This window comes from Pongo abelii, chromosome 7 (assembly GCF_028885655.2).
Source record: "Pongo abelii isolate AG06213 chromosome 7, NHGRI_mPonAbe1-v2.0_pri, whole genome shotgun sequence".
NCBI lineage: Eukaryota > Metazoa > Chordata > Mammalia > Primates > Hominidae > Pongo > Pongo abelii.
The window spans coordinates 114898113-114921935 of NC_071992.2; the positions used below are offsets into that span (position 1 = coordinate 114898113).

Sequence of the window (23823 nt, forward strand, 5' to 3'; positions counted from 1 at the left end):
ACAAGTTGCTTTTCACCCAGCCAGTTTTCTACAGTTCATGAAGCTTAATCTCTCAAAACACTTTTAAAAGACAACAGAATTTTAAACACATTTAATAAAGCATATTTTGTTATTTGTATATATTCATGGAGTACAAGTGAAATTTTGCTGCATTGGTATATTGTGTTGTGGGAAATCAGGGCCTTCAGTGCATGCACCATTGGAGCAATGCACAGTGTACCCACCAAGCAATAAGGACACATATTAATGTTAATCTCTATTTCTACCCATTCCCATAGAACTTGGACTCAGTCCCCGTATATTTCTGGGAGAAGAACTTCCCTAGAATTCATGGGAAGTTAGCATTTTAAAACAGTGATGAGAGGCCTGGCGTGATGGCTCACACTCATAATCCCAGCACTCGGGAGGCAGAGGTGGGAAGATAGCTTGATCCCAGGAGTTTGAGACAAGCCTGGACAAGGTAGTGTGACCCTGTCTCAATTTTATTTATTTATTTATTTTTGTAGAGAGAATGTCTCCTTTTATCGTCCAGGCTGGAGTACAGTGGCACGATCTTGGCTCACGGTGGCCTTGCCTTCCCAGGCTTAAGCCTCCGAGGCTTATTAAGCCATCCTCCCAACTCAGCCTCCTGAGTAGCTGTGACTACAGGTGCCCACCACCACATGCAGCTAATTTTAGTATTTTTGTAGAGACGGGGTTTTGCCATGTTGTCCAGGCTAGTCTCAAATTCCCTAGCTCAAGCAATATGGCCGACTTGGCCTCCCAAAGTGCTGGGGTTACAGACATTAGCCACTGTGCCTGGCCCTCAAAGAAAATGTATTTATTTATATATATTTTTTGAAACAGAGTCTTGCTTCGTTACCCAGGCTGTGCCTGGCGCTCGAAAAATTTTTTTTTTTTTTTTGAGACGGAGTCTCACTCTGTCACCCAGGCTGGAGTGCAGTGGCGAGATCTTGGCTCACTGCAGCCTCAACTTCCCATGTTCAAGCGATTCTTGTGCTGCAGTCTCCCCAGCAGCTGGGACTAAAGGCGTGTGCCACCATGCCTGGCTTAAGTTTTGTATTTTTTAGTAGAGACAGGGTTTCACTATGTTGGCCAGGGTGGTCTCGAACTCCTAACCTCAAGTGATCTGCCTGCCTCGGCCTCCCAAAGTGCTGGGATTACAGGTGTGAGCCACCGCATCTGGCCAAAAATATTTTAAAAATTAACCAGGTGTGGTGGTACACGCCTGTAGTCCCAGTTTTTTGGAGGCTGAGGTGGGAGGATGGCTTGATCCCAGGAGGTCAAGCCTGCAGTAAGCCACGATCCTGCCACTGCTCTCCAGCCTGGGTGACAAAGGGAGACCCTTCTTCAAATGAATAAAACAGTGATAAGATTCATACACATTTTGAAGGGTACATATGCACTTGTCAGTTTATTTATAAGAAGGGTGCAAGAAATGTTATGCATATAGTTTATGAGAGTTGCATTTTTGCTAAATTGTCCAATTAACACTATTTTTTTCAGCTGCTTCATTAGGAGCATATTAAAACCACCTTGTCACTTTATTATAAAAGATATAAATGATTAGTTTTTTAGATATAGTTAAAATTTATTTATGACTGGCAGAAAATTATATTGATTATTATTGGATACTATATTTAATTAATCTAGACTAGTGCTGCCCAATAAAACTTTCTGTGCTGATAGGGTAGCTAATAGCTATATATGGCCACTGAGCATTTGAATGTGGCTTTGTGACTGAGGAACCAAATTTATAATTTTATTCCATTTTAATTAATTACAATTTAAATCTAAATAGCTGCATGTGGCAAGTGACTGCCATGTTGGACAGTGCAGATCAAGGCTATACAATATTATCAATAAAGTTTTTAAAAAACTGTTAAATAAGGCACGTGGGATAAGAAAAATACTATCCATAATCAGTTTATCCATAATCCATAGTACTGATTATATGTTTTCCTATTAGGGAGATGCAAATTTTTTTTTTTTTTTTTTTGAGACAGAGTCTTGATCTATCACCCAGGCTGGAGTGCAGTGGCATGATCTCGGCTCACTGCAACCTCCACCTCCTGGGTTCAACCAATTCTTCTGCTCCAGCCTCCTGAGTAGCTGGGATTACGGGTGTGCGCACTGCTCAGCTAATTTTTGTATTTTTAGTAAAGACGGGGTTTCACCACGTTGGTCAGGCTGGTCTCAAACTCTTGACCTCGTGAACCGCCCACCTCGGCCTCCCAAAGTGCTGGGATTACAGGCATGAGCGAGCCACAGCGCCCGGCCTTTAAAATTGTACTTTTTTTTTTTTTTTTCCAGACTGAGTTTCGCTTTTGTGGCCCAGGCTGGAGTACAGTAGCGCGATCTTGGCTCACTGCAAACTGTGCCTCCCGGGTTAGAGTGATTCTCCTGCCTCAGCCTCCCGAGTAGCTGGGATTACAGACATGCGCCATCATGCCTGGCTAATTTTGTATTTTTAATAGAGACGGGTTTTCTCCATGTTGGTCAGGCTGGTCTCAAACTCCCGACCTCAGGTGATCTGCATGCCTTGGCCTCCCAAAGTGCTGGGATTACAGGCATGAGCCACCATGCCCAGCCGGGAGATGCAAATTTTTGTATGAAAAATATCTTCATGGCCTGAAAAACTCAATGTATTTGATATTTTAAAAATAACTGAATATCTTAAAAGGATACTATCATTGTTCTCAAGGGATGTATAATGTTGGTACAGAAAAGATAATAAATGATGCTAGTTGTATATTAAGAATTTTAACGTAAACCAACTGACAGCTTTTGTAAGAGTCTTTCATTATTTTTGCTGAGAATCTCTAAGACCTGACTAACATTTTTGGAAACTGAGAGCCAGAAATTGTATGTATTACATAATCAACATCTAAGAATTTCACCAGTATAAGGATGTAATCAAACAATTTTGTTCAATTAAAGTCTGTGCATTGGGGTTAAGGGTGGAGGGAATTACCAAAGGAAGGAAGTTAAAGGGTAAGGATAAAGGAATAAGTGAGGTAAATATAGCTAAGTTGATTTAGGAAAGCTGAAATTAACTAGAATATGTACAGAGATTTTTAACTAGACTGTTGTGATCCACAATTACTTCAGAGCTTTGGGAATATGGATATTAAAAAAGTGAAAAAGGGCTGGGTGCTGTGGCTTACGCCTTTAATCCCTGCACTTTTGGAGGCCGAGGTGGTCGTATCACCTGAGGTCGGGAGTTCGAGACCAGCCTGGCCAAAATGGTGAAAGCCTGTCTCTACTAAAAATACAAAAATTAGCCAGGCATGGTGGCGGGTGCCTGTAATCTCATCTACTCTATAGGCTGAGGCACAAGAATCGCTTGAACCCAGGAGGTGGAGGTTACAGTGAGTTGAGATTGCACCACCACACTCCAGCCTGGGAGACAAAGTAAGACTCTGTCTCAAAATTAGAATAGAATAGAATAGAATAGAATAGAATAGAATAGAATAGAATAATAGAATAGAATAATAGAATAGAATAGAATAGAATAGAATAGAATAGAATAGAATAGAAATTAAAAAGTGAGGAGAAGACAAAGAAAAACTGCCTGGAAGTTATTGTTGCTGAGTGGGAGATAAGATTAATGGATAGCCTGAAGAGCCTGGAATAAGTCAGAAATTTGGTCTGGTCTAATCCCACTTAGTGCTTCTGTTAGATTGGAATGAAAATCACCTTTGTCACCCATTCTTTATTTCAAATGGTCCTTTATTTCCCTAGTTTGTAGATGACTGATCTCAACTAAAGTATGTGAAATATTTGCTATGTGACACTTTAATGTTTCTTGCTGGGTGCCTAAAATATTTTTGCTATGTGAAAAGCCACTATCAACCCTATCTGTAACACCCTCCAGACAGAAAAAGAGGAGTCAAATAAGGAAACTACAGTGAATTTTCCAACATTGACACAGGTGATTGTTCTACCAACCTGAAACTAATTAAGCAGTTAAATGCAGTAGAAATGCATTATTTCAGAGTAAAAAAACCAATGCAAGTCTTTACCATTAATTTATATACAACCCATTTGACTTTCTGTTTCAGTCATATTAAATTTTTGGTGATGGGCTTGTACCTTTGTGCAGGCAGGTTCTATTTAGATTTTCAAGTAGAAAAGCCAAATAAAATGTCTCAAGACATTCCTTGGCACAGTTAGAAGCATGAAGGGCCAAAAAGTTTCATGAGAAAAAAGACAACCTGTTTTCTCAAGGTTTCTAGTCTGACTAGGCTCCTAATTCCTAATATTATTCTCAGTTTGTGGAAGAGAAACCAAAGACTAGAGATGAAGTAACAGAAAGCAGAGTGGCAAAAGGGTGTTGCTACCTGCTTCTTTGCTTGATGGAAGAGAAAGATAAGTGAGTGCATGCACTAGCACAGGTATAAAGCATAAGCTTCAGGGTTCAAGGTCAGTCCAAATAATGAGTACTGAAGCTGATTTGCTCTGTTTCCAATTTTAAAAAATAGTTTAATGAAGAGAAAAGTTCTGTAACTTGTTCAAGGTCACATAATTAGTAGATGCCTTGTCTTTTAAATCCACATCTGACTGACTCTAAAACCTCTGTTCAGTTTGCCTTGTTTTATCCCTTTCTATGTATTCTTCAATTCTATTTATGCTTCCGGCTTTTCTTCTCCTTCTCTCTTTTTTGGCACCAATTTTTCTGTGAGTATTCCTTCTTCCATATGCTTTCCCAGCTTTTCCTCACTACCTCTCGAACTCCTTTCCTTTTCTCTTAAATAACAATTTTGTTTTTACTCTATTGAAAAAGATGAAGTGGCATCAAAAGATGATTGCATGTTTAGATTAAATGTCTTAAAATTGTTTATATATCCTGACCTCATAATTCCCTTTTTAAGAATTTTTTTCTGAATAATCAGAGATATAGGCAAAATGTGTATACAAGGAAGAAAATCCAAGTATCATTTATAGTATTAAAAATTAGAATAATCTTAATGTCTAATGGTAGAGTTAAATAAATCCTTGTGTGTGTGTGCATACACACATATATAAAATATAATGAACAAATTATAGTTACTTGAGATAATGAATACTTAATGACAGAAAAATGTTCATTATATATTTAAAAATTCATCATGAGCTCATTTATTATAGTTAGAACATTACCTGTTTCCTTAAATACCATGTAACACCCACCTGACAGTAAGTAAAAAACAAAAAAGTGTCTTAAAAATAGTGTATTAAAAAAGACAATAGTATGTTCCATATAACGTAAATATAGTGGAAAAATACCTGTATAGAAGAGGACTGGATATGTATGCACTAAAATGTTAGCAGTTGTTACCTCAGGATGATGGCATTGTGGTTAAATTTAATTTTTGAATTTCTAGTTTTTTTCTTTTTCAATGAACATTTATCAGGTTTAAAATAAAGATGACCATAACAAATATTTTATGTATATCATTATTAAACTTTATTATTATTTCCCTTAGGAGAAAGGCTAGGTTGAAAAGTCAAGATTTTTTTTTTTTTTCCTTTAGGCTGGGAAGACTAATCAGAGAGACTGCAAAGTAAAAGCGTTGTTTATGATTCACCATCAAACACATAAGTCTTTAATTATCATTCTCAATCCACATAACAATATTCCTTTTTGGCACAAGGTCTGTACTAGATGAATGATAAAAAAGAGCCATAAGTGTGTAAGTGCCATAGTATTCAGAGACAGACAAGATCCTCTCTAGTTGCAGTGGTCAAAAAGTCTTATCGAGTAGGAAGGCTTTGATATGAACCTTTTTTTCCCAAGTTTAAAACTATTTTATTTATTTTTTCAGAGACAGGGTCTTGCTTTGTCACCCAGGCTGGAGTGCAGTGGCAGGATCATAGCAGCCTCAAGCTCCTAGGCTCAAGCGATCTTCCTGCCTCAGCCTCCCAAGTAGTTAGGACTACAGACATGTGCCACCATGACCGACTACGTTTTAAATTTATTTTTGTAGAAACAGGGTCTCCGTATGTTGCCCTGTCTGGTCTCAAACTCCTGGCCTCAAGTAATCCTCCTATGTCAGCCTCCCAAAGCACTGGGGTTACAGGCATTAGCTACTGTTCCCAACTTTCATTTGGACTTTAATGGATAAGGAAGACTTAGATCAGCATTATCAAATTCTTTGGCCTTAGGACCCCTGTATAACACTCTTCAATATTATTGAGGACCCCAAACAGGTTTTGTTTATATGGGTTATATCTATCTGTATTTACCATATTAGAAATTAAAACTGAGACAATTTACAAATATTTATTAATTTATTTTAACCTAAATTACATGTTAACATAAAGATTTTTATGAACTATATTTCCCCAAACAAAAACAGTTAGGAAAGTGGTATTGTTTTACATTTTGCATTTTAACAGGAGACAGGTGGATTCTTATATTTGCTTCTGTTGTGATACTGCATGTCATGTAGCCTCTGGAAAACTCTACTGTACACCTGTAACAGAATGAGAGTAAAAAGGCAAATAGCATCTTAGTATTATTATGAGCATAGCATTGACATTGTGGGCCCCTGAGAAGCACTCTGAGAACCACTGATTAAACGAGACTAAGGGCAAAATAGAGGGATGGCATAATTTTAGAGGTGGGAGGGTATAAGACATGTTACAGAGAAAGCAAACAGACCAATCTGGTAGTGTGAAAGATTCATATGGGGGAGGTAGAGGAGATATGGCTAGAAATGTGTATTGGGGGATCATGTTATATCATTTAAAAAATACTAGCTTCCTTAATTATGACCATCTTCACTGACCTCTAATTTTGGCATCAGTAAGCTTCAGGGTAGGAATGATAGAAGAGAAATTCATACTTGGTTTCAGGCAACTCTAAAGTTATGTGGCTGACAGTATTCTAATTGATTTGTTGATTGCTTTATTTATTTAATGTATTTAGTGTTTACTACATTCAAAGAAGCAACGTAAGAACTAGTGATACAAGGATGATAAAGACACAGTCTCTACTTTATAGGAGCTCCCAATTGAGTGGAAGATTCAGATATTAAAATAAGCAAAACACTCATTAATCTGGAGGAAGACAGAGGAGAGGGCTGCTAACTGTGCCTGGGTGGTGTCATAGACAGCATTGTACAGGAAACCTTTAAGTCCCAAATACTAATAACCACTGATACATGACCATGGTGAGAAATACTTGATGTATAAGGATGACAGATTCAGTACTAGAATTAATACAGTCGTTCTGGTGAGATAGTCAAATAGTCTATAGAAAAATTTCCTGAATATATGTTCTCTTTTGAAAGTAAGAGTGTACAAATTCTCTTTCTCCTAAAGCCCTGCAGCATCTTTCTACTGCTAGGCCTGAGAGACACCATCAGTTATCTTAATGTCTCTATTTTCTTCAGTTTGATCACCTTTTTTAATCTTTTTGTTCTCTGTGACTCAGTAACAAGAGTGAAGGGGAGGAAGAAATTTAGGTAATTACAACAGCTTTAAACTAAGAACTGAGAACACCTTTACTAACCCAACTAATTATGATTAAATAAGTAAATAGAGAACCTATCTCCCAGCACCACCTGCAGGGGATGAGGAAGTCTGCAACAGGATTCAACACTTCCTTTTCTGCCAACATGTCTTTAGCCCAACATTCCATTATTGAGAATCTACCAAGTTAAGAGCCTGATTTTAGTGGCTGAGGAGAATACAAAGACCAATAAGGATAATCTACCCATACTCTGAGGAACATTATTAAAACTTGGGGATGCTTGTGATAATTAAAATAGCTTGGAAAGAACTGATTAAATCGAAGAGAATCAGACTTCTTTTGTGAAGATTGAATAGTAAAGCAACTACTGCATTGCCATTTTACATCCCCCCCGATAGAAACTAATAACAAAGGTGATTCCACAGTTTTAAAAGTAAAATAATAATGATTAGTTTTGGATCTTCAAGTCTGTTAAGTTTGCAATATGATGAGAAAAGCCTGTGTTGCACACCATCTTATATGGACCTGTTAAGCATGCTCTTTTCCTAATTTAAGGCTGGCCCCAGACAGCTATCTTAGGGCTCTCTGCTAGTCATAAGAGGAATCAGATGGAAAAAGATACATGGATTAGAATAAATCCATATGCACCTATTCAGTAAGTTATAAGAACTTTTTCCAGTAAGAGCTTTTCCTTTACTTATCAAATCATGTCCTAGAATCTCAAGAGAATGAGGTTTTCAAAAGTTCCTGGTCTTTTGAAATCTCACAAACAAGGACAAAATATTTGTTTTTTGATTTCAGAATTTAACAAAGAAGCAGAATATACCAGATACACAAGAAGCAAAAGAAATAAAATGAGCATTCATAACAACACCCTTAGAGCACAGAAAGCCTTATCCTGGGTGAGTGATCAGGAATATGAATAAAGCTGATCTGTAGGATGGCTTTCAATGTTTTTCTTTGTTTAGATGTGGAGTCTTACTATATGTACAGGCAAGATTTCTAGAGGGAACAGTCAGTCAGCTATCACCCATCCTACAACCCAAGAAAATGCTCACAGGCACCTGGGTAGTCATATTCAGGTGTTCTCAGTCTTTTTTCACTAGAGTTTTGAACTGCCTATTGTATATTAAGGCTTGAGTTACCACTCCCAATTATACCACTTTCCAAAATCACACCACACATTATAAAAACAATGATATGGATTGGTAATTACAATAATACACCGTCAGAGGTAAAGGGATACAATATGTCATGTAGTCCAGTTATTTCTCAACGTATGGGTTCTATATCTGCAAAATAATTTATTGCTTATTACAAATTCAGACTACTAGGCTCCATGTCAAAATGAATCAATTTCAAGCCAAGGGTGGAATCCAAGAATCTGCATTTTTAACAAGCTCCTTAAGATGATATGTGCATTAAGGTTTGGGAACCATTCATATAGTCAAACTCCTTCATATGACAGATAAGGACATAATATGAGAGAAGTTAAGTGATTTGGCCAAAGTGGACAGCCAGTTAGAGGCAGAAACCAGACTCACACTTAAATCCTGACTCCTAAGCTACAATTTTTTCAGTTATAAGTAGTTTGTATTTATTTGTAAATTCCCAGTACACCTAAATGAAAACGGAATTTGAGGTCTTTGTTCCTTGACATTCCCCAAAGGTTTAATACCAATAATTTACCATTAATGGGCTCCCAGCACTTGCTAAGTAAGCTGTTGTCTTCAGATTTAGGGAATATCAACTATAGAAGCTTGTGGACAAAGGTGTTTTGTTAACTTGTTACCATCCCATTCCCCTTCACAATAAGACATGCAAGTTCATTTATCAACAAGAACATATACTCATTTTGCTCAAATCACAAGAGACAATAAAAAGTAAATGGAAAACCCTGCTACTAGTGTTAAACAAGAATATCCCACCCTCTATAACAACATACCATATGGTATTTCCCTACCTTGTTCAGTATTTAACCTAACAATTTATTGCTAGGCTTCTTGGCAGCAAGCTGTGCAAGTTGAAGTGGAATCTGATTGAGGTGAGTTAATTAATGTGGTGGCAGCTTGGAATGTTGTCCAGCTGCCAGTGAGAATTATGTTTGTTTGCCTTTGGCCCAAGTGTGAAATGGCTGGCTGTTGATTTCAGAAGTGTGAGTGTACATTTTTATATCTCACATGAATGAATACATTTTTTGTATCCTACACATTTGGGGAAATGCTAAAATTTATTGGGTCATGTTATTTACCACTTGTGTGGCAGAAAGAGAAAGGTGGAATTTTGCCCCAGAGGTTGACTTTGCATCTGTAGAAAAAGCAAAAGCAGGTGGCATATAAATCCATGAGCAGGTAAATAAGCCGTCTGAAATTAGCTCATCTGGCCTAATGTTTTAAAGAATAACTTTTAAAAGGAGGTAGGCAAGATTTTTGAACCAGAAAAGAATAACTCTTGTAATGATGAAAGGATTTTGAAAGTAGGAAACACAGTTTTTAGATTTCCCTTGAAAGACATGGCTTTTGGATTTACTGTTGACTTACATTTACAATTCTTATTTTTACTACACACAACCTTCTATTGAATACATCATCTCACTGTGCAATCTTCCTTTCTATCAATAACTGATGACAATGATTTCTGTGATGTGTTCTTAATGTTCTTGATAATTTTGACTAGCTGTTACTGACATGAGCAGGGGGTTCTCCAATTCAAGCAGTCAATAACTGACACTAAACTAACAAAGTTCAAAGAACATTTGAAGTGTGTCAGATATTATGCCCCTATTTTTTTTCTACGTAATATCCTGTTAAGTTAAAATGCCTTGAGAAAAGTTTACCTTAGATTAAGGAAATAGATACTTAAAAATATAATGTATAAACATTTATTTTACCATTTTGAAAAAAATTAATACACTAAAAGCAAAGGAAATAGCATGGAAGTGATGTAAGAGCAAATAATATGAAAAGTTTGCAAATCTAACAAAACGTTACCAAAACTCTTTTTGATGACAAACAGATTTCCTTAAATTTTGATGTTACCATGAGGATATTAAGAAAACTATAAAATAAAAGTGTTCATACTTTGGAAGACATTCAATGAAATTAGTCTGGTAAAAAATCTAGTAAAAATAGTATTTTAGATGTGGAAGTATATAGAAAAAACACAAGTGAATTAGTGCAGAAATAGGACCATGGATTCATAGAACTTTAGAGAATAAAGAGAAAGGAAAGTAAGGCAATTTGAATAAAGTATGAATTTAGTTAGTAATAATGGATTGATATTTGTTCATTGATCATTACAAATGTACCACACTCATATATGATGTTAATAATAGGGGTACTAGACAGATTCCTAGGCTAAGTTTCTGCGTTGGTAAAATTCATATACATATGAAGTACTGAATGAATGGTATCATTCTTAAGGTATTATAACTTCTGGTGATGTCAGTAATCATCTACTACATGACAACTTCTAGAGATTCATAGGATTGTGATATTTGTTATGCTAAGGCCTCCTGAACAAAAATGGCACTTTATTTAGAAGGTGCATCAGTGTATTAGTTATTTGTGTTAAGAATTACCTCAAGGACAGGCGCGGTGCCTCATGCCTGTAATCCCAGCACTTTGGGAGGCCAAGGCAGATGGATTACCTGAGCTCAGGAGTTCGAGACCAGCCTGGCCAACATGGTGAAACCCCGTCTCTACTAAAAATACAAAAATTAGCTGAGCATGGTGGTGGGGACCTGTAATCCCAGCTACTCAGGAGGCTGAGGCAGGAGAATTGCTTGAACCCGGGAGGCAGAGGTTGCAGTGAGTTGGGATCATGCCATTGCATTCCAGCCTGGGTGAGAAGAGCAAAACTCCATCTAAAAAAAAAAAAAAAAAAAGAGAGAGAGAGAGAGAGAGAGAGAATTACTTCAAAATCTGGTAGATTAAAGCACTAAATATTATCTCATAATTTCTGCTGTGGTTCAGGAATTTAGGAGCAGCTTACCTAGGGGGTTCTGGCTCAGGGTCTCTCATGAGGTTGCAGTCAAGATGTCATCCTGAACTAGAGTTATTTTATTTTTTTACACAATGAATTACTTTTATTTCGGTATGCATCCACATTTCAGCATTTAGTGGTCCTGAACAGAAAGTGGAAAGATGCACCAATTTCCCAGGAGGTCAAGCCCGCCAATTTCAGGGATCTGCTATGCACATTGGGTTCTTTCTTAATCCCTGCTGAGGATCTTGAGAAGCAGCAGCAGCACCAAAACCAAGGCATGCACTGGATTCAAGGTTCTTTTTGTTCCAGTTGTCAGATTCCAAACTAGACCTCAATGGATTGCAAGGATGACCAAATGAAAGCCCTGTTTAAAACTTCTTCAGTTTTTAAAAGCAAAAGCAATTACAGGAAAGTAAAACGATTCAGAGGGATCATGTGTGCTTACAAGTGTCTTCTTGTGGTCTTTCTCCAATTTCAACCACCAAGGACTCCGAGAGCTGGCAGGTCTGAGTAACCCTGGTGACTTTCCTTTTCACCTTATCAAAACCTGAGCTAAAAATGCATCAGCTGATGACAGCAGAGGGTGGCAGGGCTGAAAACCCAATATTCATTTCCCAGGCTGATGGAGAGTGAATAAGTATGGTTCCAAAACTAAACAAGGGAGGTTAGAGACTTTCTAACCTTACCTGATGGCTTCTGGCCAAAGCAAGGAAGTGTCATGGAAGGTACTGAGTGGTGATGGTGCAGAAAGCAACTTGAGGAGGAGGGAAGAAAAAGCAGCATCCCTCAATAAAGGTTGGGGAGAGAAGATACGGGGAAAGCCCTGGATTCCTTACCAAAGGCCAATCTCAGAGGGGAGCAGAGGGGTTACAATCTATGCTTCTGCCAAAGGCAGGAGTGGTGGAGTGTGGGGACAGGATGATGGATTGGAAGGGGCATCATTTAAGACTTAAAGAAACCAGGGGTGCAGGCAAAGCACCCCACACACCCAGCAGTAGTCCCACAGGCTGCAACCTGAAACCTTCACATCCACTCTAACAAGCCAAGCTACAGGGCTGTTGCAGGGAGGGTGGGAGGCAGGAGGGTAAGGGGAGAAGGCAGAGACCCCCAGGCCATGTAATCAGCAAGGTGATTGTGTGATGTTTCTTTTCACAGTTGAGTTAGATGTGCCCCACTAGTTATGATGGGAATCAATTTAATTAGAATTTCTCGATTCCAGAAGTTCAACTACGTGGACAGTGGTTACACTTGATAGGATGATTTGTTATAGCAAAACTTATATATTTCAAATGGACAAACAATTAATATCATTTACAGTATCTTAAGATAAATTTCCTTTGAATTGGAGCTTCCTTTCCAGTACTTTGAGGTCTACACGATGTATCTAGAAAATTTACTACTGTGGAAAATGAAGACTGCTTAAATCGAATGGGGCGGGGGGAAGCGGAAGGGCCTGTGGTTTTTCTTTTTGATTAATTGCTGTAACACTGTCCTTCCGGTGGCTGAGGGAGTTTCATATTTCCTTTAGACATCAATAGGTGCTGAAGCTCTTGCAGGACAACTTTGATGCTATATGAATTCTGCCATTTTGCTAGCACTGATATGGCTCTTAGGTCCACCACTCCATTAGAACTATTAACTCCATTTATATTAATTTTTGTTACAAATCTTACAAAGGGGGGTGCTAGTGGGTATTTAGGTCCACATTCTATTTTAAGGCTGTATATTTGGTTTTCAAAAATTGTTCTTGGAGGCCCAGTTATCATCCCTGCCCATCTTGTGTCATGTCTTCATCATCTTCTAGACCTCAGCTAACTGTGCCATCTCCTACTCCTTTCTGGCCTTCTTTGAGTTCTTCCAACAGTCAGAAATTGCGAGAGACTTTTACTCCCGAGCCCATGGTGGCTGCCATCTTGCGTTGCTGACACTTGAAGGCCAGCCCCGAACTACAGTCATCTTAAGGCTGACTGTGCTCAGATAGCCCAAGTTCTTGGGCTTCCTGTTGGCAGGAGGACTGAGTTTTTGCCATGTGGACATTGCATAGTGCAGCTTGAGTATCCTTATGACACGACAGCTGGCTTCTCCCAGAGCGAATAATCTAAGTCAAAGAACAAGGAGAAAGCCATAAAGCCTTTTACGTCCTAATTTTGGAAGTCACACACGGTCACTTCTGCCACATTGTATTTGTTAGAAGTAAGCCAATAAATATAATCCATACTCAAAGGGAGGAGAATTAGGCTCCACCTTTTGGAGGGGGTATAATTAAATAATTTGTGGACATATTTTAAAATCACTGCAACCAATAAGGAAATTCATGTAGAAAAAGACTTTAAAGATGTTTCTGATGTTGCTAACTTTGGAAAGAAAAGTATTCACCCTTTGTCACCATAACCAGGCAGGTGGACCTAGATTTCCTATAACATTTCCTTACACCAAATTTATTCCCCCAGTTTTCTTCTTAAAATATGACTGCTATAACAAATTACTGTAAACTGGGTGGCTTAAACAACAGAAGTTTATTCTTTCACAGTGCTGGAGGTCAGAAGAAAATCAAGGTGTCAGCAGGGCTATACTCTCTCTAGAGGCTCTAGAGAAGAATCTGTTTTTGCCTCTTCCAGTTTCTGGTGGTTCTTGGCATCCTTGACTGTTAACGGTGTCATTCCAGTCTGTGTCGTCATGGTGGCATTGCTTCCTCCTATCTGTGTTATCTTTCTTTGCCTCATTCTTGTAAAGACACTTGTCACTGGATTTAGAGCTCACCTGGAAAATCTAGGATAACACTCCTCTAAATTTTTTTTTTTTTTTGAGATGGAGTCTCGCTCTGTTGCCCAGGCTGGAGTGCGGTGGCACAATTTTGGCTCACTGCAACCTCCGCCTCCTGGGTTCAAGCTACCTCAGCCTCCCGATTAGCTGAGATTACAGGTGCAGGCCACCACACCTGGCTAATTTTTGTATATTTAGTAGAGATGGGGTTTTGCCATGTTGGCCAGGCTGGGCTTGAACTCCTGACCTCAGGTGATTCACCCACCTCTACCTCCCAAAATGCTGGGATTACAGGCATGAGCCACCATGCTGGCCCTTAAAATTCTTAACTACATATTTTGCCTTATAAGGTAATATTCAGTCTGTTACTATATATGGCAATAGTAATGGGTTCTGGGGATTAGGCCATGTCTTTTTGGTCACCATTTAGTACACCACACCTAGTATCTCTATTAATTTGCATGGCAAAATTGGAGAACAAAAAGATCTCTATTGGCCAGTTGTGGTGGCTCATGCCTCCTAGGACCTTAGGAGGCCAAGGCTGGAGAATCACTTGAGGCCAGGAGTTCAAGGCCAGCCTGGGCAATATAGTGAGACCCCATTTCATATACATACATATATATACACACACACACACACACATACATACATATATATATATACACACACACACATATGTGTGTATATATATATACACACACACATATATGTGTATATATATATATACACACACACACGTGTATATATATACACACACACACACATATATATGTGTATATATATATACACACACACATATATATGTGTGTATATATACACACACACACAAATTTAAAATTAGCCAGGTGTGGTGACACACACCTGTAGTCCTAATTACTCAGGAGGCTGAGGAAGGAGGATCACTTGAGCCTAGGAATTTGAGTTTACAGTTAGCTACATGATTGTACCACCATACCCTAGTCTGGGCGGCAGAGTCAGACCCTGTCTTGGGAAAAAAAAAAAAAAGATACTTAAGATAACCCTAAAGATTGACCACAACTTTTTAAAACGTTTTTATTTATTTTTTTTTTTATATGGAGTCTTGCTCTGTTGCCCAAGCTGGAATGCAGTGGCATGATCTCGGCTCACTGCAACCTCTACCTCCCTGGTTGAAGTGATTCTCCTGCCTCAGCCTCCCAAGTTGCTGGGACTATAGGCATGTGCCACCACGCCCAACTAATTTTTTCGTATTTTCAGTAGAGATGGGGTTTCACCATGTTGGTCTGGCTGGTCTCGAACTCCTGGCCTCAAATGATCTGCCTGCCTCGGTCTCCCAAAGTGCTGGAATTACAGACATGAGCCACTATGCCTGGCTGTATTTATTTTGAGAGAGGGTCTCACTGTGTTACCCACGCTGGAGTGCAGTGGTGCGATCTTGGCTCACTACAGCCATGACCTTCCAGGCTCAAGCAATCCTCCCACCTCAGCCTCCCAAGCAGCTGGAACTACAAGCATGCACCACCATGCCCGGCTAATTTTTTGTTTATTTTTTGTAGAGATGGTCTTACTGTCTTGCCCAAGCCAGTCTTAAACTCCTCAGCTCAAGTGATCCTCCTGCTTGGCCTCCTGAAGTGTTGGGAATGATCACTGGCATAAACCACTGCGCTGGGCCTCTTATTTTTATTTTACCTTATTTATTTTTTTAGAGTCAGAGTCTTGCTCTGTCACCCTGTCTAGAAAGCAGTGGAACAATCATAGCTCACTGCAGCCTTGACCTTCTGGCCTTAAGTGATCCTCTCACCTCAGTCTCCCAAGTAGCTAGGACTACAGGTGTACACCATCATACCTGGCCAATTAAAAAAATAAAATACACACACACACACACACATATATTTTTTAAAGAGATGGGGTCTCACTATGTTGCCCAGGCTGGTCTCCAACTCCTGGCCTCAAGCGATCCTCCTGCCTTGGCCTCCCAAAGTGCTGAGATTACAGGTGTGAGCCACTGCACCCAGCAACGTTCCTTTAAAATTTGCTACAAATAATTAAGATAATAAAATACCTGTAAATTCCTGTTTGGAAAAAGTGAGATGATTTTTTTCAAAGTGTGATGTAAAATTGAGAAATATTGTTCTAGTTAATTTTAATAATCAAGTATTTTGAAAAAATATATGAATAACACCCATGTACTCAACACCTATCAAATATTAACATTTTTCCTTTTGTAAAATAAGGAAAACATTACAGATACAGTTGAAATACCCAGTATTCCCTTCCTGTTTTATTTTCCATGTCTTCCTCTTCAGAGGTAATAATACTATCCTGAATTTGGTATTTACCTTTCTCATAAGTTTTAAAAATTATTCCTTTATATAAATATAGGTATCACAATATATAGCATTTCTTGAATACCATATACATGTATATGTATGTATGTGTATATATATATACACACACACACTATATAATATGCTATACCTGTTATTTCTTCAGATTTATTCATGTTGATAAATATATAGCTTTGTTTAGTGTTTTTTTTTTTCAAACTGTAGGTTTCAAATCATTAGTAGCACAGAAAATCAATACAGCAGGTCATGAACTGCTTTAGAAAAAAACAGAACAGTAAATAAAATGTATCATAAGTACTCAATTTAATGCCTATATACATATATGTATGTGATTATATATAAGCATATATATATTGAGTCATGGTATGAAATATATTTCTCACTGTAGGTAAAATATTTGAAAGTCATAACATTCATTTTCACTACTATATAATATTCTATTGTACGAATATGATAGTTAACTACTGTCCTACTGACATTTCAATTGTTTCCACTGTTTTACTAATACAGGTTGAACATCCTAATGCCCAAACCAAAAATGCTCCAAAATCTGAACGTTTTTGAGTACATAATATGCATGACCCTCAAGGAAATGTCCTTTGGAGGATTTTATATTTTTGGATTAGGGATGTTAAAGTGGTAAGTATAATGCAAATATTCCAAAATCTGAACATATTCGAAATCTGAAACACTTCTGGTCCCAAGCATTTTGGATAAAGGATACTCAACTGGTACAAACAATGCTGCAAAATAGTGTTAAACATATCTCCTTGTGCATACACACAAGTTTCTTTCTTTCTTTCTTTCTTTTTGAGAGACAGAGTCTTGCTCTGTCACCCAGGCTGGAGTGTACTGGTGCGATCTCGGCTCAATGCAACGTCTGCCTCCTGGGTTCAAGCAATTCTCCTGCCTCAGCTTCCCAAGTAGGTGGACTGCAGGCGTGCACTACCACACCTGGCTAATTTTTGTATTTTTTTTTTTTTTTAGTAGACATGGGGTTTCACTACATGTTGGCCAGGCTAGTCTCGAACTTCTGACCTCAGATGATCTGCCTGCCTCGGCCTCCCAAAGTGCTGGGATTACAGGTGTAAGCCACTGCGCCTGGCCCGCAAGTTTCTATAATACTTACAAGTAGACTTGTTGGGTCATAGGGTATATGCATCTTCAACTCTGCTAGATATTGCTTAATTCCTCTCCACTGTGTTGTTCTCAGTAACAGTGTACTAGGTTCCTATCATACCACTCACTAACATTATACATTAAAAATATTGTCAGTCTGATAGGTATGGAATAGGTCATTATTGTTTTAAATTGAATTCCCCTGACTAGTGGAGCGGAACATGTTTTTTGTGATTATTACACATTTGGGTTTCCTCTTCTATGAATTGATCAGTTTTCTATTGGGTTTGTTCACTAATTTGCAGTTTATTATAAAATGAGTTCTTTTTCTTTGTTGAATAATGAACATTTTTCATCATCTTCACCCAGCTTGTGGCTTGTATTTTGACATGTGCTTGTATTTTGACATGTTCTTTGATGAACAAGCTTTTTTAATTTTAATGTATAAACTTACTAAGCTTTTCGTTGAAAGTTTGTCCTTTTTATGTCTTTGTGCCTTACCTTATTTAAGAATTCCTTCCTCTCTGAGGCATAACAATTTTTGTCCTATAATTTCTCTAAAAATTAAAAAAAATTGAATTTTTAATCCATTTTGAGTTTATTTTTGTGTTTGTTGTGAACAGAGGTAGATTTACTCTACCATCACTTGTATAAGCTCTTTTCAAGGCTCTGGGAGAAGCCCAAGTAATGTTCACATGGGTTGTGTTTTTATAAAATTTTCAAAAGTTAATTATTTTGGAATTTCCTTAGGAATCCCCAAATTATAAGTTTTTGGCCTCATAAAACTTGGACTTCTTTCCTACATCTGAGGTAGGAATCTAATTTTAATCTTTCTCCATATAGGTAGTAATTGTTCTAGTATCAATTACTGAAATATGCACTCTTTGCCATTGATTATCATATATAAAGATGCCATGTTTGAAGGGGTTTCTTTCTGGGCTCTTTATTCAGTTATATTGGTATGTTTGCCTATCCTTCTGATTTGTTTTGATGTAGTAGAGATTTCCAGGACTCTTTCTGTCTTCCAAAAGGGTCTTAAACTAGGTCATTCCATTGATGATTTATTTTAGTGAAAATTACAGTTTTCTGATTTTGCTTGAAAGGCTTAGGTCAGTGGAAAAAAATATTGTTATCTGTAACTGGTAACTCCTCTCTTAAGCCTTGACTGATTTTCTTACATAGTTATAAATGATTTTTTACAGTGTCCCACAGCACTTTTTACATAATCTACTTAATCATATAATATTTTAATAGGTCATTTATATCTGTGATTCCAATGAAACTGAGCTCCTTCAATGTGGGCATGCCTAAGTGACTGGTATGGTTTAAAACATAGTGGGCATTCAAAGACTGTCGCAGTTAATGAGTAAATTCAGAATATTAAACTAACATACATAAATAACTTCAGCCAATCATGATTATTAGTTTCTTGCCAACTGGATTTATGAACTATACTGTGCCCAATTTTCATAGTGAGATAATATCTACATGACTTGGATATTTGTTTACACTTAACTCTGAGGGTATATTAAGAATCTTTACATGCTGTAACTCTTTAGGAAGCCAGTCAGAAGCGCACTGTACAGCTGCTTAATGTGTATGACTTTAAATCCAGAAAACTTGCTCTATTGATTGTAGTAATTAATGGTTTTTCTTTTTTCCTTCTCAAAAGGGAGAAATAAAGTCAGAAGACTTTGGTTGATTACAATTTTAACATTTCTGAAACAAAGTTGAATTAAGATCAGCTTATGTCTATTATATGAATTGGTTAAAATAATACTTCCTGCTGTGACAGATAACCCTCCAAATCTCAGTAAGTTTAACAATAGTTTATTTCTAAATCATGGAAAATCCTAATGGATGTTACTTATCAGCAGTTGTTTCTCTAGGCAATGACTCATAAACTCAGTCTCCTAGATTTTGTCCTTAACATCTCCTTGGACCTTGGAGTCCTCTGCATATTTTTATCCTGCTTGGTGATGGAGAAAGACTAAGGCTGTCATGTGGGAGGCTTTTATGAGCCAGGCCTGTGCCTACATCACTTCTATCCACATTCAGGTGGTCAGAACTCAGTTACTTGACAACACCTGGCTGTTAGACAGCCTGAATAATAATCTAGCCCTGTGTACACAAGGAAAAGGTAAGCAGATTTCCCGAATAATTGTTAAAGTAAATCACTGTCATAACCTATTAGGTACCACATAATATGCAAGGCATTAGGGATACAGGTCCCTGTAGATGAAGATCCCATATATATATCACGCATAATAGAAAACTAAACAAAAAAAGCCTTTCTCTACCTTTTTCAATCTTTTAATCTTGCAGCTAGAAAATGTAAGAAGGAAGATGGAAATAAATAAGAAAATAAAAAACAGAAATGAAAGAATGGTTAATAACCTTCTAAAGTGGAAAACACTGTGCTTAGGTGGGTTCATTGGTGAGTAATACCAAACATTTAAGGAAGAAATTATACCAATTCTCTATAATCTCTTCCAGAAGATAGAAGCAAAGGAATACTTCCTAACTTATTCATGAGCCCAGCCTTACTATAATACCAAAATCAGATAAAGACATTATAAGAAAACCAAACCAATATTTCTCATGAACACAGATGCAAAAATCTTCAACAAAATACTAGCAGATTAAATCCAACAATGTATAAGAGGAAGTATAAGCCATGACCAAGTGGGACTTATTCCAAGTATGCAAGGCTGGTTAAATATTCAACAATCAATTATTGTAATCAATCACATTAACAGGCTAAAGAAGAAAAATCACATGTTCATATCAATAGATGCAGAAAAAGCATTTGACAAAATCTAACACCTATGTTATGATAACTCTCAGCAAGCTTTAGCTTGCTAAAGAACATCCTCAAAAACCCTACAGCTAACAACATACTTAATGGTGAGGAACTTGAAGGTTTTCTGTTAAGATCAAGAACCAGGCCTGCCTCTACAGAACCAACCTGCCTCAAAGTCTTGAGGACACTTAAACAATATTTGTGGGGGGAAGAAAAATCTTACAATACAAGGACATAATAGATTTGGAAAAGGCTTGCCATTTGACAATTTAAAAAATGAGCAATGAAACTATTAGTGAAAAGGAATTAAATTTATCTTCACTGCTTATGGTAAAGGGCACAGTGGAACACAGGTTGAAAACTACAAATTTTTTGATACTGAAACCAAAACACAGTGCCCAGATAATTTTCCCAAGCCAGAAATTTGTCCATTTTTTGTTGGTTCCAGGAGAAAAATGGCATACGAGAACAAAAAATGTTTAGCATTCCATGTTATTTGTTCAAACATCTTAGTCACATTTCTACTCCTATATTTGGCCAATTTATCTTAATATAGTGTTTTTATTTAATAGATCACCATAGAAGAAAACTAGGCCCTTTTTCTCTAGAAAAACGACAAGACCTGGAGCTACTGTTGTAGACTGCTGAGAGGTTCTATACAATTAACGGAACCATTTTCTTTACGTTAAAACCTCTAAGTCATGGCTTTGACCTATGTTTCAGATGAAGCAGATAACTGAAAAACTAATTCATTTGTATAATTTGGCAAGTTTTGATAATACTCAAATATTTGAGTTATTATGGCATTTTTGTGAAGGAACAGCTGCTCTGAATTGGCAATTGGCTGCTGCCTCTTTTGGTGAAACTTATTTCCTTATTTTCAATCACAAAATAAACCTAAACACCTTGGCATCCTCAGGCCACTTTTCTGTTGCAATTACTGAAGCTCTTTCAAGAAATGGTAATTTTGAATTCCAGGAAAGAGCTTTAGGCATGGGTGGGTATTTAATAACCTTTTAAGAAATCTATTTTCTGCTTTTTTGTTTTGTTTTTCGACAGAGTCTCATTCTGTCGCCCAGGCTGGAGTGCAGTGGTGTGATCACGGCTCACTGCAGCTTCCACCTCTGGGGCTCAAGTGATCCTCCCACCTCAGCCTCCTGAGTAGCAGGGACTACAGGCACCATGCTCAGCTTATTTTTGTATTACTATTATCTTTGTAGAGACGGGTTTTTTCCATGTTGGCCAAACTGGCCTCAAACTTCTGAGCTCAAGCAATTTGGAGGCCTTGGCCTCCCAAAGTGCTGGGATTATAGGCGTGCATCACCGCGCCTGGCCAGGAGTCTAGTTTCAAAATGCAGTGGTAGGTGTTTTCTTCAGCGCTAATCAAAAATAAGACAATCTGGGCAAAACTTGGGGAGCATGTCCTATGCGATTCCTTGAAGCCCAGTGTATATTTTCCTAGTTAATGTTTGAGTTTCTTGACTTTGTTAGCTTGTAAGCTATTATACGGAAAGGTAATATTTTATACTCATTACAGCCTAATAAAACCAACACCGACCCTTACAACTCTGAATTCATTACTTATCAGTTATTTTCACTTTGTCTCTAGAACTCTTAATTCTGTCTTCATTTTGGTTATTCCCGCATCTTCCCTAAATCCCACGTCAGACTGCAATCCTATGGTTCCCCGCAATATTCTCTTTGACCATCCCTCCTCCGCCCCTCATCAGCAAACTAGGGAGTACTTTACCATTGCTTTGTGAAAGTAACAGAATGCGAGAACTTGTCTACACGTTTGGCCAAAACGCATTCTCCAACGGTGTATGTCCTAATCCCTTCAATTCTCTTCCCACATCCACCCTCCTTCCAGCAAATAAACCTTGGAACTAAGTTGAAATCTGTCACTTATTTCGCTCCTCCTACCAGCGGCCTATTGCTTCCGCCCTCCCCAGTGAACCCAACCAAGTTCCTCTTCCCAGTCCTCCCATTTCTCAAGAAAAACAACCACCTCTATTTTTTCAGGGCTTTAAGTGCTAGGTGTGGTTTCTTCCTTCGCATCGAACCAGCGACCTTCCGTGCCTCCCCACCCAGGACGGACCTCCACATCGGGAACCGCCGCCGGCGCAGCGGCCCCAGCACCCGCAGCCACTTCTCCCCGGAGCGCCACTTCCGGATCTCGGGTGTTTCCCCTTTACGGTTCCCCCCACCCCCTCAGACACCTCCTAGAGCTTTGTCCTAACTAGCAGAGTCGGAGCTGGGACCCTGGCTAGCAGAACACAAGAGTTCTCCTTCACGAAGACGCGCAGAGTAGCTTCTCCAGCTTGAGAAATCCGGTCCGGCTGCGTAGAGTGGCGGCCGTGGAGGGACAGTTTGTTTTGAGCACCAAGGGGGGCACACCCGGAAGTGGCGCGGTACAGGAGCAGCGCTGCCGGCGGTGGCGGGTGCCAGGGACCTGGAGGTGGAGGGGACGCGGCAGTACTCTGGCGTGTGAGCGCAGGGTGGAGTGCAGAGAGAGAGGGAGGGGGACGGGAGGCCTTCTAGCTTTGGTTCTATGGTGGCAGATCCGGCTGGGTTCCGGGAAGCGAGGGCCTCGCGGGGTGGCTGAGTTGGTGAAGGGCTACTGCGGCCGAAAGGGAGCCCGCCTCACTTCATTCTTCCACTCTGAAGGACCCGCTCTCTTCTGGTCACTACGTCTTCCTCCCTCACTTCGCTTGGCGAAGGGTGTTGTACTTGTGAGGAAGTCGCAGCTGGAGCTGGGAGTCCGCTGGAGTTTTCTCTGCTTCTAAGAGGAGGCTAACGGCCGCTTTGGTGGGGACTTAGTGCTTTCGGCCTGAGATAACTAACGCCCTTTCCTTCACCCTACCGCCGACTTCTAACGTTTCTGTCTACTCCTTTCAGCTTCCGACTTTGACTCCTTACCTTAAAAGATGCTGGAGTCATATGTAACTCCAATTTTAATGAGCTATGTGAATCGCTACATCAAGAACTTAAAGCCGTCGGATCTACAGCTTTCACTATGGGGTGGAGACGTGGTACTCAGCAAGCTCGAGTTAAAGTTGGATGTGCTGGAACAGGTAAGCTATTTAGCTGTCATTAACTGGAAACAGTTTTCAGCTTGTTTAGACGGTAATCTATTGTTTCCTACGCTTTGACTTTATGCTGTAAAAACGTAACTTTTCTACTGATGTATTGAACTACCCTGAAACAAGGGGGGCTTATTTTACACTATTTTCTTTTTCTTTTTTTTTTTTTTTTTTGAGATGGAGTCTCGCTCTGTCGCCCAGGCTGGAGTGCAGCTGCGTGATCTCGGCTCACTGCAACCTCCGCCTCCGGGGCTCAGGCAGTTTTCCTGCCGCAGCCTCCCT

General features: G+C 38.8%; 2 protein-coding genes across 23 annotated transcripts in view; one reads left to right on the forward strand and one right to left on the reverse strand.

Moving 5' to 3' along the window:
* Positions 1-5425: 5425 nt before the first annotated feature.
* Positions 5426-22646, reverse strand: LOC129047705 (ubiquitin-conjugating enzyme E2 variant 1-like). Of its 6 annotated transcripts, none has more exons than XR_010140989.1 (3): positions 22467-22592; positions 11109-11324; positions 6255-6458 (listed from the first exon to the last, which is right to left on the reverse strand). XR_010140989.1 is itself a non-coding variant. In XM_063726438.1 (2 exons), the coding sequence occupies exon 2, from the start codon at positions 13210-13212 to the stop codon at positions 12919-12921; it is 294 nt and encodes a 97-aa protein (XP_063582508.1). In that variant the 5' UTR covers positions 13213-16223; positions 22467-22583; the 3' UTR covers positions 11516-12918. The 6 variants fall into 6 exon arrangements, 1 of the variants encoding a protein (XP_063582508.1); XR_008509425.2 differs by having other exon boundaries at positions 6257-6458; positions 11040-11324; XR_010140990.1 differs by having other exon boundaries at positions 6272-6458; positions 11040-11324; positions 22557-22646.
* Positions 22647-22745: 99 nt separating this feature from the next.
* Positions 22746-23823, forward strand: part of VPS13B (vacuolar protein sorting 13 homolog B) — a 916166-nt gene continuing 915088 nt past the window's right edge. For 13 of the 17 annotated variants that reach the window (XR_008509424.2, XM_054519208.2, XM_054519204.2 and 10 more), the window contains exons 1-2: positions 22828-22945; positions 23357-23532. Coding sequence is in view for 16 of the 17 variants with exons in the window: in XM_054519208.2 (XP_054375183.2) it covers positions 23386-23532 (147 nt within the window). In the remaining variant the exon portion in view is untranslated. Of the gene's footprint in view, positions 23267-23356; positions 23533-23823 lie in introns of all 17 variants that reach the window. The other 4 variants (XM_054519205.2, XM_063726434.1, XM_063726433.1 and 1 more) reach the window with 2 other exon arrangements.

Bases quoted from the DNA above. Each gene is read 5' to 3' on its own strand.
- LOC129047705 (XM_063726438.1), bottom strand. From the start codon at position 13,212: ATGATAACTGGGCCTCCAAGAACAATTTTTGAAAACCAAATATACAGC.